This window comes from Macrobrachium rosenbergii, chromosome 59, assembly GCF_040412425.1.
Source record: "Macrobrachium rosenbergii isolate ZJJX-2024 chromosome 59, ASM4041242v1, whole genome shotgun sequence".
In the NCBI taxonomy this organism is placed as follows: Eukaryota; Metazoa; Arthropoda; class Malacostraca; order Decapoda; family Palaemonidae; genus Macrobrachium; species Macrobrachium rosenbergii.
In genome coordinates this window covers 12245875-12265874 of record NC_089799.1, presented here as the reverse complement: position 1 = coordinate 12265874, position 20000 = coordinate 12245875, and the positions used below count along the sequence as shown (strand labels likewise).

At 34.9% G+C, this 20000-nt stretch overlaps 1 protein-coding gene across 3 annotated transcripts in view; it reads right to left on the bottom strand.

Annotated features, from left to right (window-relative positions):
* The window catches only part of Syt7 (Synaptotagmin 7), a 1055225-nt gene that overhangs the window by 134765 nt on the left and 900460 nt on the right, over positions 1–20000 (bottom strand). Inside the window, exon 2 of one of the 3 annotated variants that reach the window (XM_067102301.1) lies at positions 6567–6670. The exons of the other annotated variants lie outside the window; for them this stretch is intronic. Within the exon in view, the coding sequence (XP_066958402.1) occupies positions 6567–6670 (104 nt within the window). The remainder of the gene's footprint in view (positions 1–6566; positions 6671–20000) is intronic. 3 annotated transcript variants of the gene reach the window in all.

Sequence of the window (20000 nt, the reverse complement as noted above, 5' to 3'; positions counted from 1 at the left end):
AATGAATCTAGGAAGACAAAATACAAAAACAATGCTTCTAGGAAGACAAAATATAAAAACAATGAAGCTAGGAAGACAAAATGCAAAAAAATGTATTTAGGAACAAAAATTTTAAAAATGCATCTAGGAAGATAACATACAAAAACAATGCATACACAATACAAAATACAAAAACGATGAATCTAGGAAGACAAAATGCAAAAAAAAAAACAATGTATTTAGGAAGAAAAAATAAAAAAAACAATGCATCTAGGAAGACAACATACAAAAACAATGCATCTACAATACAAAATACAAAAACAATGAATCTAGGAAGACAAAATACAAAATCAATGCATCAAGGAAGACATAATACAAAAACAGTGATCTATGAATGCAAAATACAAAAAACAATGCATCTAGGAAGACACAATACAAAAACAATGGTCCATGAATACAAAATACAAAAACAATACACCTAGAGGACAAAATAAAAAAAAAACAATGCATCTAGAAGACAAAATACAAAAACAATGATCTATGAATACAACATGCAAAAACAATGCATCTAGGAAGACAAAATACAAAAACAATGATCTAGGAGGACAAAATGCCACTGACATTAACGTCTTCGCCTAGACAAGTTATTATTAGAAATATTTCCCTAGGGAGTGTTACCGATTATTTCACGTTGCTGAAGTAAATACCTACATAACGACAAGACACCATGGCAACCGCACATTACTGAAGGGAAGGTTCAAATGAGGCTTTTGAGGGCACGAGTCTAAATCTAAAACCTGATTTTTCACTGAACAATTTGAGAAGTAAATGAGTGATTTTTTTTTGCATATCAATCTCTCATTACCAAAAAAAACCTGATAATTCAAGGTCTTTGTCAAGATAACGACTCAATACTAAATTACTTTCATTGCCATGAAAATGGGCTAGGAAAAAGCTTGACAAAAAATCCCTACGAAATCCCTGCATCAATATATCAAAGCTTAACAGTACCAAAAATAGTTTTATAACAGAATATTTCAGAACAGCAATACTGTCGGATAAAGAAATGACTTAGATTTAAGCCACTGTTTCATTACAATCAGAAAATGCAAAGGAAATGATCCTTACAAACTCTAAGGAAAAATACGATAAGGAGACGTAGAAAATTATAAAACATAAAATAAGCTAAATAACTCTGGGACGCAGATAGAATACGAAAAGGAAAAACAACCCCAGAGAGAGAGAGAGAGAGAGAGAGAGAGAGAGAGAGAGAGAGAGAGAGGAAAAAGTGCCAAAGAACTGTGGAATAGAATAAGGACTAAGAGGAACAAACACGGAAACTGCATGTCCGACCTAGGGTGGAAGGGAGGAGAGGGGAATAGGAAGGGAGGGAGATGGAAGGTCGATAATTCAGAAGACAAGGCAATAGGACAGGAAACCTGAGAGAGAGAGAGAGAGAGAGAGAGAGAGAGAGAGAGAGAGAGAGAGAGAGAGAGAGATAATGTTTTTACTAGACAAATAAGTAAAGAAAGAGTAAGAGGGAAGTTAATAATTAAGAAAAGTAAACAGACCATACAGATATATAGCAGGAAATAAAGAGAACAATGGCAGGAAATAAAGAGAACAATGGAACAGGAGACTAATTCAGGAGACAAGGAGAAATAAAATAACAAATAAAGTAACAAAGAAAATAATAAAAATGAAGGAGAATAACACGAGGAATGAAAAAAATATATATATATACGTACAACAGGTAGCAGATGGATATTGGCCGTTAAAACTAAATTGGTCTTAAACTGGCGAGAAACTGTCAAGGCATATCTGAAAATCAGTGAGAAACGGTCGGAGAGAGAGAGAGAGAGAGAGAGAGAGAGAGAGAGAGAGAGAGAGAGAAAACTTATATGGCAACTTTCTGAATGATATGCAAACATGAAAAGCAATTACATTGTAGACGGGCTGAAGGATTTCAAATGCAAGAAAGTAAAGTTAAAATTGGAAATGCAAATATACAGCTGACAATCCTGATATTCATCAAAAGACGACAGTCTTACTGTCTTTCGAAAAATGAGTCATAAGACTGAGTCTTACAACTGGAAGGGTATTTCATAAGACTGAGTCTTACAGCCGGAGGAAAAGGTGAGTCCACAAGACCCAGGTTTTACAACTGGAAGGGACAGATGTAGCTTAGATCTACAACTGGAAGGATGAACCATAAAACTGAGTCTTACAATTGGAAGGATGAATCATAAGACTGAGTCGAGCCATAAGACTGAGTCTTATAAATGGAAGGATGAGTCATAAGACTGAGTCTTACAACTGGAAGGGTGTCATAAGACTGAGTCTTTCAATAGGAAGGTTGTCATAAGACTGAGTCTTACAATCGGAGGGATAAGTCATGAGACTGAGTCATACAACTGGAAGGATGAGTCTCATGTTTTAGAAAGACGAGCTTCCAGAGTTCATCCTAAGTCTTCAGATCCAGACTCGACAGACGAGTCTCGTGACAAGGTGACCCTTAAGAAGTGAAAGATAAGCCTTTAGAAAGTAAGAGTTTTTAGAAAGTACGACGAATCCTGAAAAATGAAAGATGAACCTTACGACTGGAAAGATGAGTTTTACGAAAAGAAAGAATGAGCTTTAAGAACAGAAAGACGAGTCTTTAGAGAGTAAGATAAGTCTTAAGAGAGTAAGAAGTATCTTAGGAAATAAAAGATGAATCTTACGACTGGAAAAATGAGTTTTTACGAAAAAAAAAAGAGCCTTCAGGCAAGACAGATGATTTTTAAGCCTGGAAAGACAAAGCCTTCAGAATATCTAGTCTTAAGAACAGAAGGAATTGTCAGGCACAAGGAAAGGCAAAACTGTTGGTTATTAGGTAAAATTACTTTCCGTCTAATGAACTGCTAATTAGCAGAGATTAAGAGCCAAAGGATTAAATTCCTCTGGAACATTAATTTGTGGAAGCACGCTGTTCCTTCACACACGCCACTACTCAGGTAAGAAGTAAGAACGAATAACATTCTTGGAAATGGAACATTAATAAGGTAACGAGGTTGTGTTTACGTACACGAACACAATATTAATATATATATATATATATATATATATATATATATGTATATATTATAAATATATATATATATATATATATATATATATATATATATATATATATATATATATATATATATATATATATATATTATATATATTTTAATACGTCTTTTTTCTTTGAAGCAGAGGTTGTTGTGGGGGTGTTGGTTGGTTCCAGAAGGTACCACCTTCCCGGTTTTCATTAAGAATTGTTGGGGTATGAAGATGCTAACGCCACACCCTGTTCCACAGACGTTCAAGGAGTGTCTAACATTTTTTCGTGGCCACCCAGCCAAGAACTGACCTTTATGCATGCTTAAAGGCAAGCCCAGAGAGAGAGAGAGAGAGAGAGAGAGAGAGAGAGCGAGAGAGAGATAGAAATATCATCTTTCAATAAACCTTCTTTAGTTAGTTCCAACGAGTCTGATGATTCATTATCGTACCCTGGCAACCTTCTAATTACCGCGTCCGATTTCGTGATTAGCTTACTCTTGTCAGTATTATTTGAATGACCAAACATCCAGGCAATAATGAAGAACACGATTAATTACGATTAATTTGCTGGATTTTATGCTTCAAAGAATGAATGCTGTAGCCGAAATCTATAACTATTAATTAAACTGGTGCTCTAACTCGCTACAGATTAAGAGAGAGATGTAGCCGGAGAATGAGGAAAGATTACGAGGGAATGGAAGAAATATTGAGAGAGAGAGAGAGAGAGAGAGAGAGAGAGAGAGAGAGAGAGAGAGAGAGAGACTGTTCCTGAATCTATGTTAAAGTGTAATCATAATTCCATTTTGTTTTTCCTTTTACTATCGTCAGATTAAAAACGAATTTAGCAGACGATATACATTATCGGAAATCTTTACGAATGAGAGAGGAACCTTCGTACAGGTCTAAAATTATTACTGTGTTAGTCTTTCAATTTCACTTCACAACAACCGGTTGGATGAAGATAAAACTGCGTGATACACAAAAGCCGACTGAGACAGAGCGAGAGAGAGAGAGAAAGCAACTCTGTCTTTCAAACATAACCTGCGTGAATATATAATTATAGTGAGAGTTCTAACATTAACTACATCTTAGTTTCTGTAATCCTCCCTTTCACCTGAAGCTAGTCTTCGCTTTTCCTGCTGTTTTCTTATTTCTTCTTTCCCCCTTTTCCTCTTGTCTTCGCTGGTCTGTTCAAGATTATGATCAACAAATGTCTATTTCAAGAGTAATATTTAAATGCTCCTTGCATGAGGGCCGCAAATTTTGGTCAAGAGAAATTATAAACATGATTACAATATAAGAATATGATTTAGCCCAGCCAGCATTTTCCAGAGATGTAACAGAGTACCGAGACCTTTCCCTGAAAAGAGCTGGACTCCATATCTTAAAAACTAACCATAGAATTTTCTTAAAAATAATTTCATTATGTTTCCCATACCCAAATTAACACTAAAGTTGCCAATTTAACCTAACCTAACCTAAACTAAACTAACCAAACCTAACGTAACCTAACGTAGGGGCATGGCAAAAAAACCAGGGCTTGTGCAATACAAGCATACATCGCAGGAATTTGTGCCCCGCCTTCTCTTGTGTAAAACCACAGAATTTGATCTTTCGAACAATTCCTATAATCAACTGAAAGTTATTTGAGCAATCTTTCTGAAAATTTACTGTAATATCTTGGGACAGGTGACCGCGCATGCGCAGAAATGACAACTTCCTCTCATTATGTGCTATTTGTAATGAAATGAATATATTTTGTAATCTAATCTGTTTATATGTAAATTATCTTATATTCTGCCAATAATTTCAAAAGTTGCTTCGGTGTTATATCTTTTTTTATGTTTACTATCTTCAAAATTAGTGAACTGGTCCAAGAATTGTTATTGTTTATTACAGAGCCACAGTTAAACAGTTCGATAACGTACGTAATGTTACAACAATATGTAGATTCAGATAGAGTATAACCTAGGTTGTAAATATTTATCGCAACTGTATATATGTGTGTGTGTATTTGTGTGTGACTTTTGTAAGAGGAATATTAAAACATAGTGTGGAAATCCACACAGGATTTATATATATATATATATATATATATATATATATATATATATATATATATATATATATATATATATGAATATATAATATATATAAATATATATATATATGTATATGTGTATTTTTCAAAATATATATAAATATATATTTATGAATACATATTTTTATTATTTTATAATTATTATATTATATATTATCTTTTTATATAAATATATATATATATATATATATATATATATATATATATATATATATATATATATATATATATATATATAACAAGATAACAATATATATAGTCACAAGCATAAAGGTAAGCAGATATTTTAGTGAATTTTTAAATACAAACTTGTATGCTCCCATTCTTGACAAGGTTCAACACTGCTCTTTTATATCTGAATGCGTTTGTGTGTTTTCCGATGGAAAATGAGAATAATCAGAATATTCACAGTGAAAGTTCTAATGAGATAATTAATGGGGGTTTCATTACCTCCACATCCAGAACTAGGGGAAAAATGACTAAGCACTGCAAAATAACAAGATATATGCAAAAGGTGACTAAATTACATATCATTACTTTGTTGAACAGAAACTTTAGGTAAACAGTGAGCCATGCAAAACACATCTAAACAAAACTAAAAAAAAAGAAAATAAGTGGTGCATTGAAAATCTGAACGGAAAGTTCCTGTACACTCTGTGCAATGGATCTCATGAAAGGACATGTGAAGGAATGTTATCGATTCTCACATGGCATTAACACTGAAATTAAATGAAGTATGGAATAATTACTAGACATGATTTTTTTATTAAGATTTAATGGAATAAACCAGACACAGAATTTGCCAAAATTACAGGAAAGGTAGACTAAAACTTCAATGCAGCCTCTCGCATCAAAAGGAGATTTCAACATGCAAGCAGAGGTAAAAGCGAATTTCGCAAGTATAGGAAAAAAAAAGCAAAAGGATAGACAGACTATTTATCTTTTTCTTCTTTCTTTCTTTCTTCTTCTTTTCTTTTCTTTCTCTCTCTCTCTGTCTTAAAAAACGAAAGGAGGAAATGAAAGTCTAAACACCAAAGCGACTCTTGCGAACGAAAGTCTTCAAGACTACTTCAGAAGGAAGACGGAGAGAGAGAGAGAGAGAGAGAGAGAGAGAGAGAGAGAGAGAGAGAGAGAGAGAGAGAGAGAGAATGGGTTCAAAGTAGGTGATTTTAAAGACTACCCAGAAGGAACATGGAGAGAGAGAGAGAGAGAGAGAGAGAGAGAGAGAGAGAGAGAGAGAGAGAGAGAGAGAGAACAAATCTTTCAAAGTAGGTGATTCTTAAAGTCTACTTCAGAAGGAATACGGAGAGAGAGAGAGAGAGAGAGAGAGGGAAAACAAAACGTCCAAAGTAGGGATTTTATTCTTTTTTCTTCCTTATTTCAGAAGCTTTCAACTTACCACATTTTGACTCTTGTTTTCCTCGGAACCCGGAGACCCGTGCACTCTGTTGTCATCTTGAAGAAATCCATCTACACTGAATGTCTTCACTATATACGCTGGAACTGAACACATCACGGAGGGGGTAAAGAGGTGGGTGTTTATATATATATATTTTTATATATATATATATATATATATATATATATATATATATATATATATATATATATATATGTGTATATATATATATATGTATATATATATGTATATATATATATATATATATATATATATATATATATATATATATATATATATATATATATATATATATATATATATATATATATATATATATAAACACGTAACATCTATTCGTGAGTGAGAGAGCCTTGACTGTGTATGCATGCGGCAGTGTTGGTGCTTATAGATGAAAAACACTTGAACACCCATCCGCGCACACACATGAACACTTATCACTACACACAAACACCGAATATTAAGTAAAAAAATGAGCCATTAGTCACGTACGGCCACACACACACACACACACACACATACAGGTAAAAAAACAACAAATAAACAAACGTACATAACATACAGGCAGACAGACAGACAGCTAGCATGAGACATACTTGATAAACATACATACTTACATACACACATACGCATATACAGAGAAAGAGACGTATGTCATTTTGCATGATAAATATACTTACATACAAAGCATACAAACGCACACACACACATATACAGAGAAAGAGGACGCATGTCATTTTTGCAATGGGGGTGGTGGTGGTGGTGGGAGAGGAGCTGTGAGTCCTTTGTGTAATGCTCCCATTCCTTTAATATCACTCAAACACGGCGGTTTCCTTTGTTCTCGGTTTCTGGCATTTTCACGCTGCTTTCAGATTAAAACAAGAAGGGTCTCGGGAAACGTTGTTGTGATTATGGTATTTAAGTCTGCGCGAAACGAGCCAATGAATCCTTCGCTTCCTTTTCCTTCCTTCTAGCATCATTATCATCATCATCATCATCAGCTGTTTCGCGCCGTTCAGTCTCTCTCTACCTCTCTCTCTCTTTCTCTCTATCTCCTCCTTCTCCAATTCTTTTCTCTCGGGGGTGTTCCGCTGACTCGGCTATATTTTTCTCCCACGGGAATCAACAATGCACACTTTCCGATGCCAATTACGTATCGTCATTCTTATTTATTTATTGATGTGTTTTATTTATCAGGGATTTATAATAAAGTGTCACTTTATAATAGTATTGGTGTCTTTTTTTTTTGTTTTGTTTTATTTTTTAGTCCAGGTTATTTATTCATCGTATTTAAGAGTTTAGTAAATCATTTCGACCAAATGCCATTCCTTCCTCACACACACACAGTCCGGTCCGTCAGTCTACCTGTAGTAGCAGTAGTAGTAATTTGCCTTTCCTCTCACCTGCACTCACGTAGTCTTTGATAGCTGCGGAGTAAAGAGAAAAAGAAACGGGGCCATTTTCCCTCACTTTTGCCTTTTTTTTTATAAAGAAATTTGCCAAAAAGAAAATTAAAAGGGGTGTTCACTCCAAACCTGCGCTTTTTATTGCTGCCAGATTCAGTCACTCACAAGAATTTTATTCTTTTCATTTTCCCATTACCAAACGTTCTCATCTGCCCAATGAGCGGACCAGCTTGGCTGTGGAAGAGGACTATTCTCTGAGAAGGAATACATTCTTTAAGAATCCAAGACTGACAGATGAAAGCAGATAGAAACTGAGCAGAGATGAAACAAAAGAAAAGAAAATGTACCAATATACTTAAACAAACCTGTTAAGCTTTATGACAGCTTGGCAGCGAGATAGAAACAAAAATTACAGCCTGAATTTTTTGAGCGGACAGTAAATATCTCCCGTCGATATCTCTGTAACCAATGGCGGGGGCTGAGTACGGTCATCCACCAATCACGACTACCTTCATTGATATCGACAGCGGATATTTACCGTGAGCTCCGAAGAACAGAGTATAATTTCACAGCTGGATGTCGAGTGACTGGGCAAGGTGTTGCAAGACTAGTCAAGATGAAGGAATAAAGAAATAGAAATGGAGTAAAAGAAAAAAAGTGCAAAGAGGACCTCCTTTGCATTTTTATCTTCCACGATTGCTCTGGGTCAATCCCCATACTGACCACACGAAAGATAAACAAACAATGTTCGTTCATCACAATCGGTAGTATCTATTTATCCCAGAATGTCTTGAAGGTCAGGATTTCCAGCAAAGTCCTCTATTTTCCTAAAATGGGATGTTTCGATTCAGTCAGGCTTGATAACGTGATGTTTTAGAGAGAAAAGCTATTATAGTTAACTGCGTAACACGTTTTTCAAAAACTAGACGAAAATAAAAGAGATAAATGGTAAACATTACCTGAATTGTTTTTCCCACCATAAAATAAATGAATGCAAAAAACGATAAACAAAAAAAGTGGGAAATATCTTAAAATAACCTCTTGTTATTGTATTTGAGTTTTTATTTAAAATATTTTGAAAAAACCACATACACAAACATACGAATGGGTTTACATATGAAAACAAACTTAGTTGTACTTTGTGTCTCGCTTTCCATCACATACACATCACCATACATATGCACTCTCTCTCTCTCTCTCTCTCTCTCTCTCTCTCTCTCTCTCACGAGACCACAGCTTTAATAAACCAAGATGAGAAAAATTATATAGACAGGTACGCAATAAACCCCCTTTCAAAGTCTTATTTTCGTAATTTGAACCTTATTGGCCACTGTCTAAATCCGTCATTTGCATATACAGTATTGCGCAATCCTGCCACACCTAAAAACAGCATTTACAGGTTAATATCTGCACAGAGGTAAGCAAGATTACTGGGTAATATACACGTATGTTATTCATTCACAGCAATGCATCTTTTATGAGACATCAAGGTGAGTTACCTGATATCCATTTACGTTATTATTTTGGTAGATCGATGCCTATGCAATATCAGCAACTGAACAAACGCCGTGTCTGTATGTATTGTGTGTTTGTGTTTGCGCGCGCGTGTGTGTGGGTGGGTGTATTTATGCGCTATTGTCTGTGTGCACCCACAGACATCCACCACACATTCACTACGAATACCACTAGAGAGCAATACACAAGTCGAAATACAATGACAAAATAACAATCAATTCGTTACTCAGTCCGTATGCTGTCGCAATTAGATATGAATATGGATCCATTTATCGGGGGAAGACTAAAGGCATCGTGTTCCAGGCGGCTTCCAATCATTTCCAGGTGTATGACGTCACGGCGACGACCACCGTTTCCGCCTCCGATTCCCAGTTTAAGGCCGTTCGATTTTGAAGCCGCTCCAGAGGCGAATTTGGAATCGTGGGGGAGTTCCTTGTAAACAGAATTAAACTTTAATAATCAGACCTTAAGTTATTTAAATAAGTTTTAGAGAATGACTGAACGGCTACGTATAATTCGCTTGTCCAAAAGACTTGGAAGAGGCCGAGGTATCTGGGACGGAGCCAGCCTGCCCTGAGGGGAACCTATCTTGGCGGTTTCCCCTCGAGCGCGAAATATAAACTCCCGTCAAAGCCACTCGCGCGCGCGTTTAATCGGGCAGATATTACATGCTTGGGGTCTGAAATTAAAGCCCCCCCTTATACCCTTTACACAAAGACGAGTTCGCTATCTTGAACGGAGACTGCGGCCGTCTAAAAACGATCTTATTAATAATTCAAATAGGGTTTTGGGTCTATGAATAATTTCGTCTTTCTCATTACCTTAGTCAAACAATCAACCAGGTGTTCTTTATCGCCATGCTTAATTGAGTCCGTAATCCTAATGGAATACTGGAAAATAACATTAATCGCATCAAAACTAAAGGAACAACTGCCAGTAAGCTACAAACTGATTTGAGGAATAATAATAATAAGAATACACAATAAAAACACATGACACACACATAAGTAACAGAATAACACACACTAATAATAATAATAATAATAATAATAATAATAAATTTTGACAATAATTAAAATTATATGAGGAAGATAATTTATTTTTGCTTTTTTTATCCATATATATATATATATATATATATATATATATATATATATATATATATATATATATATATTCATACACTCACACACACACATATATATATACAGTATATACATATATATATATATATATATATATATATATATATATATATATATATATATATATATGTATATATATAAACTTTTCTCCTTCACAAGGGTTGGCTCCCAAGAAAAGACAAAACAAACATCACTAGCAAATCCACACTTTAACTGCTGCATAGTCTAAGAAACCACTGTGGGGTAAATTACCACACCATAAGCCGCTTCCCACACCCACACAGAAGGCTTACCAGAAGTGAGTCTAACTTCCCTACTGCACAATACAGCCCTTTCTATACTTTCTAACTACATGTCCTTTTAATATATATATATATATATATATATATATATATATATATATATATATATATATATATATATATATATATATATATATATATATCATTCTACACTTTCCAATATCAGTCGAAATTTTACCACATGACGGGACCGTCACAAAAACTCTGAATCTGTTCTTTCACCTTTTAGTACTTTTTCTGCGCATCACCACTTTTCTTATCCTTTGATTACCCTCGTGCCACTTCTGCTATGTAAACAGTACCCTCTGTTATGGCTTCTCATAATTTCCCCTCATTTGCAATTAATGTTCACTTTACTTCAGTGTATATATATATATATATATATATACTGTATACATACATATATATATATATATATATATATATATATATATATATATATATATATATATATATATATATATAAAGAGAGAGAGAGAGAGAGAGAGAGAGAGAGAGAGAGAGAGAGAGAGAGAGAGAGAGAGAGAGAAATTCACGAATTCTACACAGCGATGATATAGAAAAAAAGCCTGAAACGGTACATTTTACTGCCCCTTCACATTTGTAGCTCGCCAAAAGACGGGTTTTATCAATTCGTCCTTAGCTGAGCGAGATAAAAATTTGACCTTTAATTTTCCCTTATTTTTCCGTTGTGAAAAGAGGGTTCGGGAAGCTTTCCTCCGCCACGTAAAAAATAAGGTATTAATCCTCTTAAAGAGGATAATCTATAATGATAAATCTTGCACAAAGGAACGGCGGCGAAACATGTTTGAAATAACAAGAGAAAATTTTGAACGAACTTAAAGAGATACAGTTTCATGGAAAGCGCTAAAAGCTCTGACCTCTTAACATTAATTCATAACATTAATGCCGATATATTTACATTCTGCTTCACTAGTGGTCCGTCAGTTTTAGTATGAAAAACGAAAACAAACAAGTAAAAAATGCGCCGAAGTTACTTCGTGCAATCGAGTTTTCTGTACAGCCACTCAAAAATGTTTAGCACATGTTCCAGAAGTTTTCGTTCACCTAACGGTAATTTGTTCTTTTGATATTTACAAGAAAATGTAATTCTTATTCGACTTTGGTTATTAATCATAATGGTTAACAATATAAAAGAATGGTGAGTGAAAAATTCATATTACGAAAAATGACGAAACATTTTGAAAAATTTCACTTAGATGATCGGCCAAAAGAGTTAAAGAAGAAACTATATTTCGAATCCAGATAAAAGGTTATTGACTAATAAATAATACTGAATAATCATCAATGAAATTATATAAATAAAGAAAGAAAGAATTCAACCGTTATCATTGTCAAAAGCAAAAAGGAAAAATCATAACGTCGTATGCTATCGTGTGACTCAACATTCGGGCAGGAAAGCTTAATCCAACTGTCTCGTCATCACTTGCACCGACAAGATGGGCAACAGACTCAACCGCACCACGATCATTAGCTTGTAGATACTGCTCGGCAGCTTAGCGTAAATAAAAACAACCATATATAGAGGGATACAAATAACAGAGAGAACGAGGAAATATGATAAATTCATTGTAAAGGTGGAGGACGACCCCATTGTTGCACTACTGTTAAGGATCATCATCGGATGATCACTGGAAGGAGCCCGCCTAACTCTCCTGACAACAGGTGTTGCTATAAAAGAGAACATTATGCTCTCCCTTCAAGTTGCTGCTCAAACCATCCGTAACAGGCTACATGAGACCAAGATATTATTTCCATCATACTCTCCTGCCAAGAAACACTTCATATCAGCGAAACACAAAGAATAGAGGCTAGGTTTGCGTTATAATATAATCCAGTGGCCGATGATTTCTGTAAGGGTCATCTTTGCGATGAGGAGGAGACATTCTCCACTGGTGAGTATGGTAGTTCTTCACTGCTGGCATTACATTAACTAAATTAATGTTGAACTTTTGTTAATTTTAATTTTAGAAACTTAGATAATAAGAAATACAAAAATAGGCGTTATATATTCAGTTAACTTAATAAGAGGCATCAAAAATGATAGGCCCAAGTAGCAATGAAAGAAATGAGAAATTACACATGATAACGGCATTATATATACATACATACATATATGTATATATATATATATATATATATATATATATATATATATATATATATATATATATATGTGTGTGTGGTGTGTGTGTGTGTGTGTGCTGATTATATATAAATAGACGTGGAATTCTGTTAGTCTAGTTCAATATATTTTATATTGCTTCACTAGTTCACAACATACATAGGATTAGTCATTCAGAAATTTGATTAATAATAATGTGCAAGCAAATATTTACAAAAGTCGTATTTGTTGATGTTAATAAGACTAATAGTTCAACTTATAACAGTCGTAGGCCCATGTCTACAAAGTTCACACATATGAAGGAGATAAACAACGATAGTGATGGCAGTTGGAGATGAAAATATTAAAACATAAGAACAGCGATGACCCTGGAAGTATTATAGTAACATCCTTTTGATTAAGTGCAGTATGAAACAGTAAGCAGTATCAGAAAAAGCCCTGTTTAAGGGAAACTGCAGGTAATTTTCGACCCACCACTAGTGTTCAGTTGTTTCCATGCGCTTACAACTGAGTTGCCAAAAGCGCCAGATGTCGCTATTATAAGCTGTTGTCCGAAAAGTTTGAAGTATGTTGCAAAACATTTTTGAGTGATTGTACATCATATAATCAAGGCCACCGAAAATAGATCTATCTTTTGATGGTCACGGTATAATGCTGTATGAGCCGCGGTCCATGAAACTTTCAGCCACGGCGAGGTGGTGGCCTGTCTTATAGGGTTGCCAGACGCACGATTATGGCTAACTTTAACCTTAAATAGAATAAAAACTACAGAGCCTAGAGGGCTGGAATTTGCACGTTTGGTGACTGGAGGGTGGATGATCAACATGCCAATTTGCAGCCCTCTAGCCTCAGTAGTTTTTCAGATCTGAGTGCGGACAGAAAAAGTGCGGACAGAAAAACTGCGGACGGACAGACAAAGCCATATCAATGGTTTTCTCTTACAGAAAACTAAAACTGACCATTGAATTCTAATAAATATAATTATCTAAAACTTTCAGAAATGGGACACATTTGCCACGCAGAATCAGCATAGCCAGGACAATATTCCACAAAAACAAAATCTCTTAATCAGGACAAATAAACATTCATGAAAGTTTGATAAAACCGAATCTAGTTATCTTTTCACACACTGAATTATCGGCCACCTGCCAACCAAAAAAATAGCGCACATGTTCATTTTAAATGCATTTCCTTTAATCCCATTTCAAAAAGAGCAAAAATATTTGGACCACTAATCTTCCCAGAGGGGATAATCTATTTCGTATTCCTTAGAATATTAAAAGCTGATATTAAACAGATTTAGGAGACTCTGCAAAAGAAAGTTATTTTCACGAAAAAAGGAAAATATGATTCACAGAGCTAAAAACTGATGATATCTTAAATTCCATGGAATTCTTTCAGCCTGTTAATTCCGTGAACAATCTCATCCTCCTGCTCCTTGGAATCATTTCGTTCACAAATTCAACAAAATCAATCCAGATTCCCATTCCTTGGAATCATTAAATCGCCACTCTGAAGGATCATTCCAATTCTTAATTCCACAAAATATCTACCACCTTTTCCCTTGTCAAGGGAACCTCTCCAAAATAAAATCATATATTTTTACCATTCCACAGGACCATTCCATCCACTACTCCAAAGATTCCTACCACCTTCCCATTCAACAAAATGATTCAATTTTCTCATCAGGGGTAACCTGTTCATTCTCCCATTCCATAAAAACCGATTACAACATCTCGCTAAACTAGTCCAACCTTTCCATTCTATATAAAACATTAAAATTTCCCATACCATTCCACCAAAACCAGCCCAATCGCCCATTTCGTAAAACCACATCATTCCCCAATTCCGTAAATCCATTTTATTCCCCCATTCCGTAAAACCACTTCGTTCCCTGTCCCGTAAACAGCTTCATTTCCCCATTCCGTAAAACGAAGTCATTCCTCCATCCCCTATAACCACTTCATTCTCCCATTCCACAAAACCACTTCATTCCCCCATCCCGTAAAACCACTTCATTCTCCCATTCCGCAAAACCCGATGATTCCCAAATCCTGTAAAACTGTTTCATTCTCCCACTCTGTAAAACTTCATTCTCCCATTCCGTAAAACCACTTCATTCCCCCATCCCGTAAAACCACTTCATTCTCCCATCACGTAAAACCACTTCATTCTCCCACTCCCCAATCTCCGGATTCCCCCCTAAAAAATAAAGTATCGGAATTGATTTCCCATCCCAGCAAAACCCGTTTCCGTTTCATGACATCATTCGCGTTTCCCATTCCGCAGAAACCGTGCCATTCCATTCCAGCCTCTCGCATCTCGCTGACCATCGACAATGATGCCGCCCGCACCTTTCCGGGAGTAATTTTAATGGACTGTGAAATTGGCCCATACCGCAATGCACTGGAACAGAATACCGCACTTCGTTGGCCTGACGTTTACAATGACTGAATAAGAGAACAATTTTAAAAAAAATTTATTTCTAATGCTTATGTTAAGATGAGTCTGAATAAGAAAAAAGTAAGAAAGCTTTTTATTTAATTATGTCTAATGCTTATGTTACGATGAGTCTGAATAAGAAAAAATAAGAAAGCTTTTTATTTAATTATGTCTAATACTTATGTTAAGATGAGTCTGAGTAAGAGAGGAAAAAGGAGTTTTTTTTTGTTTATTTATTTCTAATGCTTATGTTAAGATGAGTCTGAATTAGAAAAAACAAGACTTTTTTAAATTTATTTCTAATGCTTATGTTAAGATAAGTCTGAATAAGAAAAAAACAAGAAAGCTTTTTGTTTAATTATGTCTAATGCTTATGTTAAAACGAGCCTGAGTAAGAAAGGAAAAAGTAGTTTTTTGTTTATTTATTTCGAATGCTTATGTTAAAATGAGCCTGAATAAGAGGGAAAAAAGTTTTTCGTTCATTTATTTCTAATGCTTATGTTAAAATGAGTATAAGAGAGAAAAAAAGTTTTTTGTTTAGTTATTTCTAATGCCTATGTTAAAATGAGCCTGAATAAGAGAGGAAACAACAGTTTTTTTTGTTTATTTCATTCTAATGCCTATGTTAAAATGAGTGTGAGTCAGACAGGAAACAACAGTTTTTCGTTTATTTCTAACGTTTATGCTGAAATGAGTTTGTCTTCTATTCTTCTGAATAAAAAAAAACAAATTTTTTGTTTATTTTATTCTAACGTTCATGTTAAAATGAGTTTGAATAAAAGAGGAAACAAAATTTTTTGTGTTTATTTCTAACGTTATGTTAATATGAGTTTGTCTTGTTTTTTCTTTTAAAGTCAAATTCTAATAATTTCTGTTAGTTCTCGAATCCAAATATGAAATATTTATCTATTTAGCTAGTTTTTCTCTTCTTTTTTTTACTCTTAAATTTACGTAATTTCCAATACTCATTTTGCAGTAAATCTGTCTATCTATCCATACACACATTTATCTACTTTATAAAGGATGAATCCACTTCCGTTCTCCTGACCTTGATTTTAAGGGCATAAATTCATAACCTCTGTTTACGATCTACTCTTAATTCTTACCTATCTATTTATCTATTTTATCAATTTGGTCATTCATGAAATCATATAATCAAACATGCGACAAATGTTATGCCGTCGACTTGACAAAAATATCAAATACAAAAATTCTCCCACGTAAAATCAGTTACCTTAACTAGTATTTACCCGACAGGAGAGAGAGAGAGAGAGAGAGAGAGAGAGAGAGAGAGAGAGAGAGAGAGAGAGAGAGATTAATAATCGTTTCCTTGACGGGGATGCAAGCCCTTGTGTGTTACAGGTGGGGAAGGCAGGTGGGTAGGATAGTAAACGGGTAGGTAGGTAGGTAACTGGGTGGGAGTTAGGGGGGGTGACTTAATACTGGCAGGAGGTTAGGTAAACATGTTGCGGTGCTTCTGATTTCCGTAGAGATTTGGGACATTCGCCACATTTCCGGAAACCTGGTCCGTGGAGAGGGTTTTTTTTTTAACGTCATGCGCAAAAATGATAAACACAATAATAATAAGGACTTCTGACGTAAAAATGGATAAATTAATTAAAGAATTTATTTTACAAGAAACTTCATTTTCCCCCATCACGAATTTTTTGTTCTTCGAAATCCACGGCGAATTATTAAAGAGCTTCCACTTCCACGAATTCTGTAATGATGTTTCGACATAGCTATATCATTTCATTCATCTGAAATGAATTTCAGATTGAAAATATGTTTGGAAATTAAAAAAAAAAATACGAGAAACTATTCAAAATTCGTAATCAGAATACCATGTCGATATGAATTTTATAAACTTGAACGGGATATTTTGACTAAATTGTTATATAAAATTGTTAACAAACTTAGTTAGGATTTATTTATTTTTTTTTTTACTAAATAATGATTTCAATATGCACACGGCTATTAATAACCAGCGTTTCCAAGAAACAAATCCTCCTAATAACTGCAAATTGCGTTGGAAAAGGTTGACAATAAACGCATATTTTCTGTAATGATATATATAACAATATTAACGGGTTATTTTGAAACAAATATGATAACTTTACGGTAAATATGAAGTATGATATACAAAATAACTTTCATTGGAATACAGCAGGTATAGTACTGATAAATCGAATAACTTGGAATATAAATGATAATCATGTTACGCAAAATACTCTTGTCTTACCAAAGCTAAAACAAAAGCAGCTCTTCGGATAATTACAATTCAGAGACGACGATAAGTCAATTTCCTTTGGGTTCATGCGTTCTTCTGCAAGTCAATTTGTCCCGACACATAGCAATTGTTCAATGAACTGCTAAGACTCGGCCTGACTGATTCACTGGGGATATGATTAGTTGCAGTCTCGCACACACACACACATGCAAGGATATCACCAAAAACAAAGATACTGTTTTCTCGATGTTTTTAGTTGTCAATCAGAATCCCAAGCACTTTGTGGGATACAAGGAACAAAAAGGAGTCTCATTAGACTGAATACTTCTTAAGATTACTGGCAACAAGTGCGAGAAAAACTCACAACACCAGTAACATCAAACTTGGCTGGTAGAGGAAAGATTGAAAGGAACCAACAACCCAAACTGGAAACTCAAAGCCGCATGTAATCATGAAGAAATCACTAACAAATTATCCATCCAAATCATGAAATAGTCCACAGAATGAGACTCGAAGCCACCTGTTGCCTTACAAAGCCACCAGCAACCCATCAGAGAGGCTTGGAGCACCTCAAGAGCAACCCGGAACCCAAATTAAGAAACCCAATCGAAGGGCGACTACAAATCAGCAGAAAGACAGACAACGAAAGAACAATTGAGCATATCTGAAAGGAAAAGCAACTGCAAAGGAGGAAAAGGAAAACAGCAAGCCACTCAGAAGAAAAATATTAGGCAATGTAGTTGCGACACTGGGAAGTATCGATATAGGGTGAAACCTGAGTCTTCCATTATACAACCAACAATACAAGGCTCCAGAATGTTTCAGTGATAACGAAATACCATGACATTTCATTGATAATCTCCAGGGAAGCCCTAATGACTCTCAAGTCTTGTTATTATTCGGGGTGATTTGAATATATCTTCATCACTCCCAGGAATTCTGCAATTCATTAATATCGTTGACACCGTCACGGCACACCGATTTCAGTTTCATGTGCCTTGATTTCATGAAATGTCCCAGGATCTTCAACAGGCGGTAAAATAAGACATTTCAGCACAAAAAGGTCTTTTTAAAAATGATACAACAGTGAAGGACTTCAAAAATGATACAATAATTTTAAAATAATTTGATGTAATAGAATGTACTTGGGGGATACTTATACACGAAAAAATAGCTGCTTTCAGGGAGGAACCAAAAGAATGGTTTCCTTTCTCTCTCTCTCTCTCTCTTCCGGGACCCCAACACCATAATGCTGAGGTTCTTAGCTAGTAATACCCAAAACTTTACGGGCATTACGTATCAGAATCTGTGAGTGCATGGGAAGTCTGTGACATTAATTTTGTCACTACACAGAGAAAACATTGTGTTTTCTCTTTCCAGTGGTATTCCACCTAATGCAGACAAAAACCAAAAACAAGCTGTTGATGTATTGAGATGTCGTGAGGCCAGTGCTGATGACGAAAGGTGTTGTGACATCGTGGTATGTCCCTCTGGGGGTTTTGCAAGACGGAAGGGGGAAGACCCTCTGTTCTAGAGCAAGATTTTAAGACAGTTTCTTAACATTTTAATAAGATTCTTTTCACTGTTAGAGGTCATTGTTCACACAGAAAATAAAAAAAAATTTTCTGAACAAGATGGAAAAGTGAAGAACCTCTGCTCTAGAGCAAAATCTTTCTTTAACATTTTGATAAGATTCTTTTCACTGTTATAAGTCACTGTTTGCATAGAAAATAAAAAAAAATGCTTTTTGAACAACAAGATGGAAGAGTGAAAACCCTTTGTTCTAGAGTAAAATCTTAAGAGCGTTTCTTTAACATTTTGAGAAGATTCTTTGCACTGTTATAGGTCATTGTTCGCATAGAAAATGAAAAGTGCTTTTTGAATAACAAGATGGAAAAGTGAAGAACCTCTGCTGCTCTAGAGTCTAATTTTAAGTGTTTCTTTAAATGACATTTTAATAAGATTGTTTTCACTGTTACAAATCCTTGTTCACACAGAAAATAAAAAATGCTTTCTGAACAACAAGATGGAAAAGTGAAGAACCTCTACTGCTCTATAGTAAAAGTTTAAGAGTGTCTCTTTAACTGACATTATAATAAGATCCTTTTCACTGTTACAGATCTTTGTTCACACAGAAAATAAAGGAGAAATTTTTGAACAACAACTTCAATATTCTTGCAGACTTCTGGACTTTCATGTATCACCAGCTGAAACGGGAAGTTGAAAG